The following is a 16332-nucleotide window of genomic DNA, read 5'->3' as shown; positions in this document are numbered from 1 at the left end:
CCTCTCTCCATAATTCTGCAACATTCTGACGTGCTAAGATGATCGCTTAAAACTGCCGTATGGGGTTTACTTCTACGGCCAGGTTGGCTCTGCCATGCTTCACGAACCTGAGTCCGATTCCAACCATACAGCTCATTGTGCCGTGTTCATCGTTGAAGTATAAAGGGGTGGCTATATGAGCTATGGGAGATCCTTCGCATAATATCCTTTGTCTTTCAGCATGTTCCTGTCTTCTTCCGACAACTTACGATCGCATGTTCGACCTCCAGCTGTCGCAAAGCCGATTGCCAAGAATCGACTGATTACCTGATGTGGCCGTGCTGTCCGGCCTTCGCCATCTGCGCTAGACTTGACCCGAATATGCAGCCTTGTTGCTGCAGCCTCTTTGCCCAAACAATCACCTAGTGCTCTAGGTCGTCACAAGTGTTTCCTTCCATAAATATAACCCAAACGTCGGGAGAAAACGGTGCTTCTATTTCTGCTTTGACGTAGGCTTTATCTGTCCTGCAGGGCAGCAACTGTAACGCCTTGCATTCAGCTGACACCAAAGCGGTCGTGCGATTTCCCTCCCAATGACTAGTCCAAGAACATAACCTCTGATAGGCGCCCTACTCCCTATCTACCTCATCCAAGCTTCCGTGCTTCAGCATTACTCCCATTACGCCAACTTGGCTTTCGATGAAGCGCCAGACCACACAGCTCGGTGGAAAACGCTGTACACCGATACTAACATCCCGACAAACTTGAGGAGGGTTCCCAAGGGTCCGTCCAGATCGAGCGACTTGATGGTGAGAACAAGTAATTCCAGGGTTAGTAAGTATGATCTAATCGCGAAATACATCCCCGCAACACTAGGAAGGGGTGTTATGCACAAGAGACGAGAGAGAGAGGTCTAAATACTTACCGGTACGGAAGTGCCACCGCTTTTCTTCACCCAAGTGAAGGCGCGATCAATCATCTCGTCCTCGAATCGGGTAAGTGCAGCGGTGATCTCAGCCGACGTTGGCCCTTTACCGGATCTCGACAGGTCTGCCAGGTGAAGTAGCTCTGGCAGCATCTCGCCAGCGTCCTGCATGGCCTGATTGCCTCCCATACCACTACGCACGTGAGCCACCCAAAGTGTTAGTAAGTGTATATTATAGCCGTGGTCCTGCGGCGCAGAATGGCTGTTGCTTAGCAGCGCGGCGGAGAACATACCGGTTGGGCTGCATGGCATGGATAGCATCACCCATGATCCACACTCTCTCGTGGCCTGTGGTTGCGTCGGCACGTGCCGTCTTTTTGGCATTCTGGCGCCACTTCTTGGAGACGGCATTGGATGCGCGGAGGGGGATTGCGACAATACTGTCATTTTGTTCTGCGCCAATTCTGATCATGTCGGTGCTATTTTTTGGGCGTGGGAGAGACCGTGCTCTTGTCAGCCCACCTGTTTCAATGAATGGAGAGAGTAGCTGCTTATCGCAACCCAAAAGGAGGGACACAAAAGGAGGCGAAAGAAGAAGAAGAAAAATAAATTCGCGGGAACTCACTATGCCGGATTCCAATCTTTGACTTGCTCCAAACAGAATTTAAGGTTGTCCTCGATCTTCTTGCCTCCCAATCTGTCTTTCTTCACCGTCATGCCCCAATAGAATGAGCCCTGGTTCAGATCGACTTGCATTTTGGATAACTTCGCCGCTGCGGCAGCACCGCCATCTGCGCTTGGTAGGTATACTATATAGTTTCGTGTCAGTGAAATCTTGATGGATCAAAAGCGCGAGAGGAACGATTGGGTTAATTTGCTGTTGCACTTACGAGCATAAAAGAGCGTGATGTCCTTGGTGAATACTAGGAGCGGCCCAGCCTGGAGTCTTGCAGGCAGCGCGGAAATGATATCCTGCGTCAAGCTGCCCTTGTTGACAAACGACACGTGGGAATTAACGTCGACCAAGTTTCTCGCTCCCAATTGATGATTTACCTGTTCAAGCACACACATCCCGCGTAGTTAGCCAACCTCATTCGAACAGTACTGTCTGAATACACAATCATGGCGCTGGGGTAACGACGGGTGTGGAAGTGACGCACTCTTGATCTGCTGCCATCAGCGCCAACAAGGATATCACAGGTCTCGACAGAGCCATCCGCAAAGTGCACCCGGACTTTCTCGAGGCCCTGTGAGCCTTGAATAATGGTGTACTTGCTGAAAGCTTTGTCGTAATGCACACGGCCAGCAGCCTTGATCGGCCCGAGCAGTATGTCTCGGAGCACCACACGGTTGATGGCTGAGGACTTGGAGTAGTTGGGGAACTTTGTCAGGTCGAGCAGCGTGTCCAGGCGTGAGTTGCTGACGGTGGGTGCCGTGCTGCCTGTCCCTGCAGACTGCCCAAATTTCTCATGGATGGCTCTCTTGACGTCGTCCTGGAGACAGACGTCGAAGCCCGTGTCGGCAGCGGCACCGAGGCGGATCTGATATCCCTCGCGCTTCGAATCGGCGGTATCACGCTCGTAAATGTCCACTTCGACACCGTTGTTCAGCAGACCGTTGGCGAGAAGCGCGCCGGCAAGGCCACCGCCGACAATGATGACGCGGAAAGACGCCATGGATTGTGTTGATGTTGTGTGTTTTTCCCGTGTGTTCTGCCGTGTGTAGGAGGGGTTGAGGGGTTGCAGTGGCTGGTGGGTTTTGGGAGAGCACTGTGGAGGGACAAAGTGTTTTTGTGGAAGGGAAGAAACAAGAATAGAAATATGGTGTGCACAGGTGAGCCGCACCGCGTCTGTGCCTGCCAGTCTTTGTCCGTGTCTCAAAGTCCTTGAGTCGGATGGAGATATTCCTAGTCTCACTGGCTACACGTCACGACGAGCAGGGTTCAGGCTTGCACTTGACACGGCACGCCGGAGCCATTCGCGCTGCCTCGGTAGGCCAGTGGCCATCCACTCACCGCACGCGTAGTCTGGCTTGGTCAGTGGGATAGGACGATTTGCGCGCTCGGCACGCTGGGCTCCGTCAGGGTCTCGGACCACGGAACCGGCTCCTCGCGGCTGCACCGGCCCCGCCCTTACGGACGCCCTCCTGACGCCTCTCTGTATTATCCATAATTCGCGGAGCCGGTCCTGCTCTCGACCGCCGTAGCGATTTCCCGCAACTACCCCACGATGTGGCGTCGCATCTTCCCCGCAAGTTTCTGGGGCAAGGCGGCGAGTGTCGAATTCAGCTAGCCTTGCAGCAGGAACCAATAGCTGCATGGGTCGGATCAGCTGTCCACAGACAAAGATGACTAAAGCAAATGGTCAGCCAGTCATTGGCGTCACCATATCTGCGCCTGCTTTCAAACCCCGAAATGGGTTGGCCTGCCGGGCACGGGACCTGGTTGGTAGCGCGGCAGCGACAGAGCTCAGATCGAGCTTGAGTCCGTGGCTTCGAGAGCCACAAATCGAGGAGCCGGGCTGCACGCTAGCGGACTCGCAGCTCTGTCCGCCGCCCGCGCGTTGGACTTTTGTTTCGTCGCCCTGTAGAGGCCGGGGGTGGCGTCTGTGCCAGCTTAGTTGTAGCTGTGTCCAGCCCGTGCGCAGCACAACACAGCAACCCATGCGCTACAGGACCAGGCTTCGATCAGCAAGTCATAAATCCAGGGTCGACGACGTCTCGGTCCACAAGCGTCATCGCATGTGCTGTGCCTGAGCCTTATACATGCTACGCCAGCTCTGATCTGGAACGACACTCTCTCCTCCTTCATGATCTACCTCTCATTCCAAATCTCAGCACTCATCTCAGTCTTCGTCACCCTCTTCACCTCTGTTCTTTGTGTTCTCTCGAGCTTCGTCCGACGCTCGTCCCTCACCCGGCATCTTCGTCTCTTCCGTACTGTAGCACACGCTTCGTCGCAATGCCCATCCACGAGCTTTGTGTGAACGGCTGGCACCAAATGGTCGCCTTGCTGGACGATTTGACCGGGAACCTCCCAGCTTGGACGCGCGTTCCCATCGCAATCTCAGCCGCAGCTGCTGTTGTCGTCACCTTTTGGACGATCCGGGGCATCTACCGCGTCCACCTACATCCTCTGTCGAAATTCCCTGGTCCCAAGGAAGCGGCATGGTCGCACGATTGGGTCTATCGTCAAACGTTGACGGATTATCCTGAGAGCATATATGAACAGCTCCACAAAAAATACAGTGAGTAGTTGTGCGCGCACACTGGCTCCATCCTGAGCCTGCGGCTTGTGTCCTGTTGGACCTTACCAGACAAAGCAACCAAATACAGGACTAACATTTCTGAACCCTAGAAACCCGTGCCCTGCGCATCGCCCCTGATGAGCTGCACATCACGGACCCAACCTTGTACAAGGTTATCTACAAACAGGCGAATCCGTTTCCCAAGGTTGATCAATTCTACCTGGGCTTCATGGCCCTTTCTCCAACCGCCTTCACAGATACCAACCCCCACACTCATCGTGAGCGTCGACGCATGCTCAACAATCTGTTCTCTAAAGCGAGCGTGCTCAAATTGGAGAAGCTCATCTTCGACAGTCAGAACTCGCTGCTCAGAAAGATTGACAGGCTCTGCGACCATCAGCTGATCGACATCTACGGCGCCATGAGGTTAGACCTTCCTCGTTATCCCTGCTTTCATTTGGGTTGCTCGACCCTGCGTAGGTGGCGCGAAGAAACATCACACATATGGGATATCACAAGGTCCGTTTTCGAAATTTTGCTAATACTGGAGAAACGAAAACCATGCAGGCTGATCACTACTACTGTCATCATGGAGTTTGCGTTTGCCGACAGTGGGAACATGATTGAGGAGCAGCCAATAAGTTTCTCATCTCGATTTCTGCAAGCCTTTTCCGTTGGTGCTGAGAGTGTTGGCACGATGCAGCGGTATCCTTTGGCGCGAACGATAGCAAAGACCCTTCCAGCTTGGTTGATCAAGATGATGGACGAAAACATTGGCGCAATTGACGACATGATTAGTGTAAGTAGTCATTCCCTGTTTCGTTCTGTTTCCTTCCTTTTTGTTTTTTGACTTTTACTCTTGCCCTTGTTTCTTTGATTTTGGCAAACCAGTTTCATAAGCATATGCTCCCACGACTGACACGTAACCTGGCTCTATCCTTCATAGTTCTCACGAGCTGCGATTCAACGGTATCACACGGTCAGCGAGCAGGGCAAGGCGGCTCATCTCGGGTACCCCATCGTTCTAGATAACCTTCAAACACTCGACCTGGACGCTCTCGTTGCCGAATCACTGGACTTGCTCATCGCTGGTTCCGACACAAGCGCGACCTCCCTGACGACCACGATCCTCGAGCTCCTCAGCAATCCTACATATTTGAAGACACTGGTTGACGAGCTTGATGCCGCTATTCCCGACAAGCACAATTTCCCTGCTGGTCAGGAACTGGAAAAACTCCCCTTTCTGGTTCGTTCTCCTCCTCCGTGACGCCTTACTGAGACTACGTCAACCTCTTCCCTATACTTCCTTGGTGAGAAGGAGGAGAGGTGATGGGCGATGGAAAAGTTGTGAAGCGACTCGCGCATTACCCACGTCCTACTCTAGCGAGATTGCCGTGGGCCCATTCACTAATCAGTTATGACGTTTTGTCTTCATCACTACAGTCTTCGTGTGTCAAGGAAGGCATCCGCCACGCCAAGGCAGTGCCTGGCCGTCTCCCTCGCTACGTACCCGACGACGGTACGCCTTTCGTCGTGGACGGAGAGGTCGTTCCCCCAGGAGTAAGTTCTTTCCTCAAAGACGATGGGATACTCTTCCCTGCCTCCCAAGCACCACCATCACCCCGCCCCCCGCCGCAACCTCACAAACACTCCCAGCTCCCAACTCAACTCTTGCTAGAAAAGACGAGAGATTCGAGGTCATAATGAGAAACACGCGCCTCGGTAATGCGCAACACTAACGAGGATCTACTTTTTCTGCTTTCCCCAGACAATTGTGTCCATCTCTGCGTACACTATGCATATGGACACTGACTTTTGGGGTCCTGACGCTCGGTACTTCAACCCCAACCGATGGCTGGCCGATGACGCGAAACGCCTGGATGAATACTCTTGCGCGTTTGGCAAGGGCGCAAGAATGTGCCTTGGCATGAAGTAAGTTCATTTGAAGAGTTGATTTCTTTTTTCTTTGCGCATTTTTTGTTTTCCTCTATACTTTACGCCATGCGAACGCATCGTTCGCATGCTTTCTTCGTCCCATAACCATCCTTTCGTCTCCCTATGCGAATAAGCACAAGGGGAAACCCGCATAAAACATTGATCTAACTTTCCAATCTCCACTGCAGCCTGGTCCCTTTTGAAATGACCATTGTACTGGCAACGCTGTTCCGGAACTTCACTCTCGAACTCCCTTCAGGATTCACACCGCCGCGCAGCGTAGATAACTTCACTGTCGAGTTCCCTGAGGGGCTCTATGTGAGAGTTTCCCGGCGTGACTAGACTCCCATGCGGATATGTCTGGGACTTCAATGGAAGTGGAGCGTGAGTAAGGTGGAAGAAGAGGAAAGAAGAATACCAGGAGCAATAGTTGGATATCTGGTTTCGGTTATTATCAAGGGTTAAGGGGAAACGTATAAAAAGGAAAAAGGATAAAAAAAAAGGAAAAACACACAATAGTCAAAATAGAAGGAATAACACATGCAACCGTTGTCTATTAACGTAGCTACACGAGGAGGAGATGGATGGTAGTCTTCTCGATTAACATGAATATATAGGTCACACTGTATGCCTATCCATTGCTCAATTTTCATATGATTCTACACGTTGAGAAGGGGGAAGAACGGGATTTATATAGAATTTACGATGTCCCAGTAATAGAAGAGCCAAGGTCCCCAAAGACTCATTACCTTATAGAAACACTACTTTCAACATCTGATTTCCTTCACAAGGCAAGGAAGGGGAAGTGATGACTGAAGTATATACAGGGCAAAATAGTGGAAATAAGAGAAAAAGAGGAAAATACGAATACAGGAGGGTGAAAAAGGGTATAGCAAATCCCCTCATCTGGTACTGAGCGCGTGATTGCTTTCGAATGCTGTGAGGAGGTCCTTCTGCACACTGGCAAAAAGCTGACTGATCTTCCACTCCCTGTGTGCTTCTAGAAATACTACGCTGTTTCTCACAGCATTCAAATATGCGCCCGGGGCATTGATGTCACCCACACTGACAACCATGGGCCGTATCTGCCGGCCGCTACGCACCCAGTCCTGGGCATAGTCGTCATCGTGGTCGTCGCCGCCACTGTGCAGACACACCGTGACGCTTCGGGGTTGCGCCGTCAGCTCAGTTTGTGGTGATTCTGCTCGTATTGATGGAAGTGATGTCGAGGTGGCTAGGAGTGTTGAGGCTGAGTCAAGTGCCTCATCGTGGCGATGAATTGTCCTTGATGTTTGCAGTTGTGTTGGTGATGCTGCGACCCAAGAACAATAAGGCAAAGAGCTGTTGTAAACCCAGAGAGCAATAGACGCAATGAGGATAGCGCTTGGTTCTTGATAGCCCTCAGTCGAACGGCTCCAGCACTGTTGGAAAATAGTACCGGCGTGTAGGACTACCTTTCGTGCGCATTCACCATTCTCCGAGACCCAAGTCCTCAGTCGCTGACTTGTTTCCGCTTGTGTTGATCGCGCCACTCGCCAGCCTGTGAAAGCCAGGAGATCCTTTAAACAGACTTCCTGCACGACCCTAATGATGTGATAGAACTGGGCTGTCACAGCATTTGCTCGATTCCATGAACCTCCTGCCCGCTTGCTCGGATCCAGTAGCTTCCACAGGGACGAGGAACATGTTTCCCGGCGTGTGACATGCTTTCCGTGCATATTTATCACGCCAAGCAAGCCGTGGCTCTCGATTTGGCGTAAAACGAGCAAGTCTCGGAAAAAGCCGAAGAGGATTATCATGAATGAACAGGCACCAATGTGTCCGCCGACAGGCTTGCAATCATAGAATGATTGAAGCTCTTCCCTCAAGGTAGGCAATTGCTTTGTGGATCCTAAGAAAAGAATTACACATGTTAGCGACAGTTGTCTCTCAGACAGACCTATATGTGGTGGGCTCAGTGGGAGGGAAATGAAGAAAAAGGGAAGAGTATGACTTGGAAGCGCCATGACATACCGGTCCATTGCAATTCCCAAGAAGCAGCGCTGGACTTTTCCCATAGCTTCTCATGGCAGGGTAGCGGTATATCAAGTGCTTCAGTTGGGACCGCCGGTGTGAGATCGAACAAAAGGCAGCACTGACTATCGAAGAGCTATATGTGCGAAAGCGGTTAGTGATTTCCCATGACAGGTAGCGCATGCATCAAATCACAAATACGATGGAGTGTGTTGTGGTCTATACTTACCCACAACCCGTATGCAGTGCGCCGTATAGCCTCGTAATGAGTCCAGGCTGCCCATAGTCCCTGCTCATCATCCGGACCTTCAGCCACATCGAGGAGGCGTACCTCGGCTGCTGTCCGAGATTGTTCGAGCTTGCGCAAGACAACATCTAGTACGCCCCGTGTCATGTGACTCCGTTCAACGGCGGTGCGATCATCCGAGAAGGACGTGGCCATATGAGACAAGAGCACCGCCTGGGCCAGCCACAGCGGAATACTTTCACTTGTTTCAAATATTTTCGTCTATTAGCAAGTCGGTGAGAGCGTCCTGTTAGTACGCGAATTTTGCCGCTGGGAAAGTCTCAAAGTGAAAGAAGAGGACAGGGATCAGAAGTGTCGTGGGAACATCTATGCTACCCGAGATGATGATGATGATGACGGAAAGAGATGCTGAAAGCGGGGAAACGTGCTATGAAAGAGGGGGTACACGTACGTGACGTTTGACAGCATTATAAACCCAGTTTTCCAGGCCAACCACTTGTGAGGAGGTCTCTGCAAGCCTTGAAAAACGCCGTCCGATATTAGCTACGGCAAGGACTAGAAGAGATGGCGCAGTATTTGGATTGAAAGTAGGCCGATGAATAATTGGCATGGTCTCATGGAACTTTTCAAAATATAACTGGATGAAAGCGGTCAGAGTTGCCGCGGGTGGCAGGACTAGAGAGTCAGACGATTCAGGACTGCCGGACCTGCGCACCCAGGTTGTGTCTACCATGCGTGCCCAAAGGTTCAGGTCGTCATAACCTTCCGGGGATACGCTCTCGACATGGCAGAAGTTTTCCAGTTCTGCCTCTAAGATTCCGGAGTTTGCAGGAACTGGAGACCACTGTGGCTGCAACGAGCCTGCGGAGTTCAACCCGGCCATGACGGGAATGGCAGCAGCGTCGACTGAGGAGGAAGTCCGTTGAGATCCCAGGGATAACATGGCAGGCATATAACCGTCCGCCGCAGCACCGGGCCGGGGGAAATGGCAAACGTCATGCCAGTCCTGGTCCAAGTCAGAATGACCGATATCGAAGGAGATGTCGGCATTGATAAAGTTGGAACCCATGGCGACGAGGCTCTCTGTATGGTCGCTATTGTGGACAGTTCTCGGCTCGGTGACAAGCAGCGAAGGTTGTTCTGGCGATGTGGGACGGTTGCCTCGGATCTGAAAAGCCGTGTGGCTGCCATCGGTCGTGGTTGTCGAGAAAGTGGATGACCCGAGCTGTTTGAACTTGGATGTCTGGAACCGCGTGCATGAACGCAGAAGGTTAGCATCCGTTCTGCGCTGTCTCTTCAAGGTGGATGATGCATCTAGTCTAGTGGCCGAGGGCAGGCAGGGGCGTATATCACCTGGCGAGTGCGACGGGGTAGAAAATGACAGGACTTGTCATGGCGCCGACATCGAGAGCAAGGTTCTTGGCCGTCGCAGCGTTCCTTGGATCTGCGGCAAGAAGCACACGCCCTACTGGCACGGGGTTGTCCGTTGGGTTTGGAGGCTCGATGATCGGACGGTGTTGCGCCATGGGTGATTTGATGACGCTCCAGCGTGTCTCTGTGTCGGGTCAGCATTGAGTAGAGTCGCTGGAGCCACTACACAAAGATGTAGGACATGGGGGCACGGACCCTCTGGAAAATTGTCTATGACAGACGGCGCACGTAAAGGGTCTCTGTCCATTGTGGAGAGCAAGATGGCGGGTGAGGTGATCCTGACGGAGGAAGCCCATGCCACAGAGGGTGCAGTCAAAGGACTCATCCTCTGAAGCGGCTGGAAGCTCCATATCTACCATCAGAGACGAGGCTATGGCCATCCGTGGTTCCTAGTAGCTTGTTGTTTTCTCCTCTGCCTGCCTATTCGTGCGCCTCTGTGAGATGAGAGGGTTTGCGCGTAGACAGTGCGGGAGGGACAGCGCCACCAAGGATGGATGGGAGGCGAACAGAAGAGGCTGAGCGGGGAATCGCGGCTTTCGAGTCGCAGGGGTGACAAATCAAGCACTCGTGGGGACAGTCGTGAGTATAGTGCCATGCGGTCTGGACTGACTGGCCGCCATGATGGTGTGGTGAGGTGACATCGACGACAGCGAGGATAAACCACCACTAGACAGGCATACCCCGCAATCCTGGTGTTGCAATGCTGCCGGTGCAATTGCCGATTGGCCAATCTTTGTATACAGGTCACGTTCGCGTAAGTCGTCGCCCTCTGTCTCAGCTGGCTAATGTTGGTCCGAACTCAAAACTTGTCTACCCCTTTTACGTACTCGCTACCTCCGTCCCGGGTTCGGCTAAGACTCCGTACGTGGATCCCGACAACCCCCCAATTCCGATACGCACGGCCCGCACAACTCCTCATACAGTCTGTAGTCCCGCTTCGACACCTTGTCGATCGTTGGCCTTTACAATGGCTAACACCATGTCTCGGGGCCAGCGCGGTAGCGAGAGTCCGGGCGGGTCCCTAATCCCGGAACTATGCATGCATCATGCAATAGCATGAGCTCGCCATTTGCTGACGCTGGACTTGTCTGCCTTCATCGCGTTCTGTGTGAGTGCCGCCGCTCCCATTCAAGTCCCAGTCCAAGCCAACTGACCAAACAAAGCTGACCACGCCACGATTGCTAGATAATCCGTCGTCGATGGAAGACCCTCTACGCTGCGCGGAAGCGCCACCTCAACCCACGCATCAACGTTCCAACACTACCCAACAGCTTCTTCGGATGGATACCCGCCTTGTACAGATGTTCATTATGCTCCAAGGTTCAGCAGAAATGTCCCGTTACAAATCGCGCCACGGGCAAACCGCAGTCGCGTGGCTACACCTAGGAGCTTGAACAGACAAATGAGATTTGGCGTGCATCTGTTCGAGAGCTCGAACAGTTGCTGGAACGAGCAGGCATACCGCGATCGCAGCTGGCTCCGAATCCTCGGTCCTCACGCAGATCGTCGTCGTGCTCGATAACGGCAGACTATCATCGATCCGAGCAACCCTCGAATGTTCCCAGCTCTACCGGCCCTTCAACTCCCGATGTCGCTCACAAGGCTGCCCATGGACACGACCCTCAGCTCCCAAACGACCCAAGGCTTCCCAACTCAACAGGACATTTGGTCACGGCAGTGCCTTCCCACGACATCGCACAATCATTCACCAATGTTGCTTTTGTGCTAGAGTCAGCAGCAGAAAGGTATCGTGGACCAAGGCGGAACGCCCGTTGTAGTATCCCGGAATATTCAGGCATCCGCTAGCTAATCTGAATAATGAACGGTTGCGTAATGTGTCAGACGGGTCATCATACAGATCCACTCAGCCACTACTCAGCTACATCACAGCACAACCAGACCAGTAACTCCCTTTGCGCCTCGCTTGTCACATCCCCACGATCACCAATCACAACACACCACTCTGCCTAGTGACTAGTGATGGTCATGGCCACAATCATACCCATGAAGCTCCCTGATCTTCTTGGCATGGCTCAAAGGCCTTGGAGCAGGTAGGAACTCCCTCCCGTCCAACTCGAGCGCCACACGTTCCTCGACCTCATCCCTCTCGGTCCTCTTACTCTTAGACACTGAAGCAGCATGCAATTTATTCAGCCAGTTCGCCAAGCGGTAACCAGCCTTGGCAATCTGCATCTCGATGGTGGGCAACACGCTGTTGTAGTAGTCCGGGTAGAGATCGCCCTTCTGAAGGGCCCCGACACCCTTGGGCATGACGACGGAGCAGACGAGGGCGTTGGCGTCCGCGGCCCAGCGCGTGGCCGTCGTGACGGGATCGGCGATGTCGTCTCCGGAGATCCAGGACTTTTTGGTGCTGGCGTATGTGCCCGAGTCGATGGCGGAGATGAGCTCGCGGGACCAGGTCTGCGCGTCGGTGAGGGCGGAGCCGCCGACGTCCTTCTGCGGGATGTAGGTGTCCCAGATTGCGTGCAGGTTGTCGGTCGAGTAGCCGTCAAAGGTGACGGTGATGTCGTTGCCCCCACGCTCCAGCGCCTCGTCGTGCAAGGGCTGGGTGATGTCCCCGATGAAGTGCGTCAGGAACTTGAGCGCCTCTGCGCGATCGGTCTTGGACAACTTGCTGTTCTTGATGCGCGAGGTGTAGTTGGCCACGGCGGAGATGGAGCAGCCCGTCGAACCACAGTCCCGGTCGTAGTCGATGTTGCAGCTGGTCGGGGGGCTGTCTTCTGCGTCGATGAAGTGCAGCGGCGCAGACCATTTGCCGGCTGTGGTGGTGCGGTAGGTGTCCGCCCATGAGGCGATCTTGGCGAGAAAGGAGTCAGAGGTGTCGCCGAGGAGACCTTGTGCCCAAGTGGCCGTCGCCGAGTCGACGTAGTTTTGGGCGACGTAGGCAACTGTCGCGTGGCCGAGGACTCCCCATGCGCTGGCCGTATTGGCACAGGCGAGGCCGAGTACGAGGGTCTTGATGAGTGTCATTGTTGCTGTGCCATGGGTAGTCTGTACAGGTGAGGGAGCCAAAGTTACTGAGTGCCTGTCATATATACCTTGTGAGAAGGTGGCTATCGTCTTGCGCGTTGAGTATAGTCCATCGGGCGAGCCGACGGAGGCCGGTCGTCTATCCTTGCGCAAGAAGATCTTTGTGGAGACTTTCCAGTGCTCAATGAATGGTTGCGGACAGTGCCGTGACCTGTCAGGTTCCTTGGCAATCGTCAATGCAGCGACCCTGTGTCAACTAGCGAACCTACCTTTTTAGGAAGGCCGTCGTCGGCATTTGCACCTGGGGCGGGGCATAGCGTGCTGAAGTTTGATAGCGCTTGGCGGTTTTCATACTAGCTTCAACGACGTTGTAGCATTGTCGTTGTATCAGGCCTAGCACGTTTGCATATCTCCCCATGTGATTCGATAAGGGCCGAATTAGGTAGGTCATTGTGTCGTTTCACATGCGACCACGCGGCTTTGTTAGTACATCCCTGTGGGCTTGATGGGCACAGAGATTGGTTCACGCGTTTTCCCGCTAAAACCAAGCATTGCCAAGACCCCACGCCCCAAAGCTTAGCACCCCCAGCTTTGGATTTCTGGGGCTCCGCTCCCCCTCCTGAATCTACAATTGTGTCTACCGAAACGCACTGCACGTTCAGGGGGACAAAAGGCCCCTGCCAGAAGTCGGCTGAAATACAAGCCGGCACAAAGACGAGCTTTCCACTCGAGGCAGGGGCAATATTATAGGGAGGATCTTACATCGGTAGTAACAGTACGACTGTGCCCAGTACTTTCCGCTCCCCACGCTGGCTGGTGGGTGACCTGGAACCATGCTCTTGGAGCTGTATGCACAACTGACCGGTCAACTACGTCGGCTGCTCAGTGAACGGTTGGATATCATCAATAAATGAAAGGGTATCGGCTAAGTTCAAAATCGTCTATCAGCTTTTGCTTCGGACAGGCCATCGTGGGCTCTCAAAGTGTCAGACGCGTCAAAGGATCACACTTGGTTTCAATGCCCCGAGCCTCCTCAGCATGGAAAGCCGTCCAATGTGCCCCTTTTACAAAGTTATATATTCTGATAGGCTGAATGCAACGGGTAAGCTCTTTACGCTGCCCAACTTGACCTGCCTAGCCTCTATGGCGTCATCAGCGGAAAGAGACCTGCCGAGACATAAACGATAAAAGACGCGTGACGGAGCCACCAATGTGAGCACAGCGGAGACTTGACGATAATTTGGCTTACTGGTACAGTCGGTAGATTGACGCTGTACCATGTGAAGGTGCGTGCTACAAGCGATGCGATACTGGGTCCTTGACCAAAAGAAATGTGCCTAAGCGCCGCTTCGCTTCTGCTGGATCCCAATCAACAATCCGCCTGTCCTCCATGTCCGCCATCTTCTGCTGCACTAAGCCTTCCATCGCTTCTCTCTCCTTCCTACTCAGCAGATGAATCCTTGTCTTCCAGAGGTCGTCCTTCGCCGTCCCCTCCTCGCGCTTGCCAAAGAAGCGCTCGTCCAGGTACCTCCAGTACAAGGCGTCAAAAGCCCAGCTCTTCCTCGCAGCATAGTTAAGGAAGAAACGCCCTGTTTCCCAGCTCTCGCGCATATACCTAGACAAAGGGGCCGGCAGACGCTCAGCACCGAGACAGTGGCTAACCTGCTGCTTCGCAGACGGGGCGTCATCAGCATCTCTCTCGGCCTGCTCCATGGCAGCCAGCCACATCCCGAGGCGCTCCTCGTAGGTCTCAACCCAGCTGTCTATGCCATCGGACCACCACTCGATCGTCTGGAGTAGCAGCCACCACGGTGGATCGAGGATGAACTGGGTCGGGGCGGAGTACGCGAATTCCCAGTCGACGAGGGCGGCGATCTCGTCCGAGTCATTGAGAAGTATGTTGCCCGCCCGGAAGTCGTCGCCCCAGAGACGGAAGGAGTCGACACCAGATGGTGCAGGGGCGAGCTCTGTGGCAGCTTTTGCTCTTCTGGCTGCCGACTGGGCGGACCACTTGTCGTCGGCAAAGCCAAAGATGGACAGCTTCCCTTCTCTGGCTAGACGCCGGAAGACCTGGCGGGCAACGTACTTGTTGCGGCAGTCGGCTTCAGACTCGACAACATCGTTGTGCTGAAAGACGAGCTGTGCAATGTGCATGTCTGCCAGCGCCGTGTACCATTCGTCTGCGGTCGCGTACGTCTCGCCCTCCTGCGGCAGAATGGAGCGGGGGATGTTTGCGAGAGCAACCATGTCGTTCATATTGTGCGAGATGGGTCTGTCCGCTACCTCGTATACGCCGTGGCTGGTCTCGAGGAGGGAGCCAATCTTAGGCAGAGCGATGTGGGAGATTTCCAGCAGGCAGTGCGCTACTTTCAACCAGAGCGCGGCAAGCGTCTCACTGGTTACATCTGGGTCGAGTACATGGGCCGCCAAAGGATCCTCGTCCGGTCGAGCCAGTCTGCGCGATATAGTGCCTTTGTTCTCCACCCACTCCATGATGATGAAGGGGCCGACCGGCGATTCCTGGGCGTAACATAGCTGCCGGGGGATGGGTAGCTGCGTGCAGCTTGCAACTAGGGATGCTGCAGCTGCCTCGTGAAGTGTTTTGTGCTCTGGGAACACTAACGCGGCCGGGCGTGGCAGCCGGACAAGGAGATCGGGACTTGTGCCTTCCTGACGAATCCGATAGTGAACGTTGTAGCTGCCGGGAATCAATGGCGGGATGAGGGTGGCCGGAAGGCCCAGCCTTTCCTCCACAAGACCGACCACCTTGCGACAGAAGGTTTTGAGTCGGAGCCGTTTCAATCCTCGGTCTTCATCCTCCTCGTTCTTGTCCCAGACGAGGTTGTCGGCATCTTCTCGGCCGCTGTACATTTTTGTGGTAGTAAGTGCTTCGTATCTGTCACGGCGCACGCTGGTGAAAGACTTGTGGTGGGTGGCAGTATGGTGACGGGTGGTGCGGCAGCAAAAGGCAGCGGGGAAATGGTGAAGAGTCGGTCGTTGGGCAGTGCCTGGAATGGAGAGCGAGAACAAGGACGGTTCAGCCATGCGGCCCCCTCGTCCACCCAATCTCAAAGGACCTGTTGGTCTGGGCTGGAATGCGAGACTGTTCTTTATTTAGCAACCGCCAACCGAGCGGCCCGTTGTGGACAGGGGCCCGGAGTCATGGGCCGCACGCACAACCATGTCATCTGCAGGCGGCCATCATGCGTTGGCACTGCCTGCAACAACCAACAAAGATCAGCACGCTCGCCAACAAAAGCCAAGGAACCCACCGCCACCCATTCCTGTCGCTTCCTGTCGCCAAATTCTTTGACATGAATCCTCTCGACAACATTATCGCTTCGGAGACCCCACCCGGCAAGCCATAGCGCCTACTCCATAATGTGCACCAGGCCCAGCTTGCTGCCTTTGATCCTTTGGGCAAAGTTGTTGGAGCCAGCTGTTCAGGACCAACGCTTCAAGCCACATCTGGTGCTTGGGCTAATCAGCTCGAGTATTGGGACCACATTCTTGATGCCACATTCTTTGAGCATCGGCAGTATGACAGGCGGATGTGCCCGCACTTG

At 53.9% G+C, this 16332-nt stretch overlaps 5 protein-coding genes across 5 annotated transcripts; 1 reads left to right on the top strand and 4 right to left on the bottom strand.

Moving 5' to 3' along the window:
• Positions 1–468: 468 nt before the first annotated feature.
• On the bottom strand, positions 469–2580 carry B0I36DRAFT_270444 (uncharacterized protein; the record flags this gene model as incomplete). Its single annotated transcript, XM_046151276.1, has 6 exons — positions 469–781; positions 905–1097; positions 1198–1383; positions 1530–1713; positions 1795–1957; positions 2065–2580. 6 exons carry the CDS (start codon positions 2578–2580, stop codon positions 659–661), a joined length of 1365 nt encoding a protein of 454 aa, XP_046012067.1. The 3' UTR covers positions 469–658.
• Positions 2581–3902: 1322 nt separating this feature from the next.
• On the top strand, positions 3903–6612 carry B0I36DRAFT_291538 (cytochrome P450; the record flags this gene model as incomplete). Its single annotated transcript, XM_046151739.1, has 7 exons — positions 3903–4149; positions 4260–4575; positions 4717–4948; positions 5096–5395; positions 5593–5709; positions 5918–6081; positions 6273–6612. 7 exons carry the CDS (start codon positions 3903–3905, stop codon positions 6424–6426), a joined length of 1530 nt encoding a protein of 509 aa, XP_046012066.1. The 3' UTR covers positions 6427–6612.
• Positions 6613–6688: 76 nt separating this feature from the next.
• Positions 6689–10202, bottom strand: B0I36DRAFT_432417 (fungal-specific transcription factor domain-containing protein). The gene is made up of 6 exons (XM_046162623.1): positions 9971–10202; positions 9698–9899; positions 8796–9587; positions 8327–8605; positions 8098–8233; positions 6689–7975 (listed from the first exon to the last, which is right to left on the bottom strand). The coding sequence occupies exons 1-6, from the start codon at positions 10153–10155 to the stop codon at positions 6987–6989; spliced, it is 2583 nt and encodes an 860-aa protein (XP_046012065.1). The 5' UTR covers positions 10156–10202; the 3' UTR covers positions 6689–6986.
• Positions 10203–11521: 1319 nt separating this feature from the next.
• Positions 11522–12872, bottom strand: B0I36DRAFT_326351 (putative nuclease PA3). The gene has a single exon (XM_046154330.1). The coding sequence runs from the start codon at positions 12764–12766 to the stop codon at positions 11750–11752; it is 1017 nt and encodes a 338-aa protein (XP_046012064.1). The 5' UTR covers positions 12767–12872; the 3' UTR covers positions 11522–11749.
• A 1035-nt stretch (positions 12873–13907) lies between these two features.
• B0I36DRAFT_423206 (phosphotransferase) lies at positions 13908–15766 on the bottom strand. Its single transcript, XM_046162239.1, has one exon. It carries the CDS (start codon positions 15635–15637, stop codon positions 14060–14062), a length of 1578 nt encoding a protein of 525 aa, XP_046012063.1. The 5' UTR covers positions 15638–15766; the 3' UTR covers positions 13908–14059.
• Positions 15767–16332: the final 566 nt, after the last annotated feature.

Source organism: Microdochium trichocladiopsis (assembly GCF_020744255.1).
Source record: "Microdochium trichocladiopsis strain MPI-CAGE-CH-0230 chromosome Unknown B0I36scaffold_6, whole genome shotgun sequence".
Classification (NCBI taxonomy): domain Eukaryota; kingdom Fungi; phylum Ascomycota; class Sordariomycetes; order Xylariales; family Microdochiaceae; genus Microdochium; species Microdochium trichocladiopsis.
The sequence above is the reverse complement of the archived record's forward strand: the minus strand, read 5'-3'. Positions and strand labels throughout refer to the sequence as shown.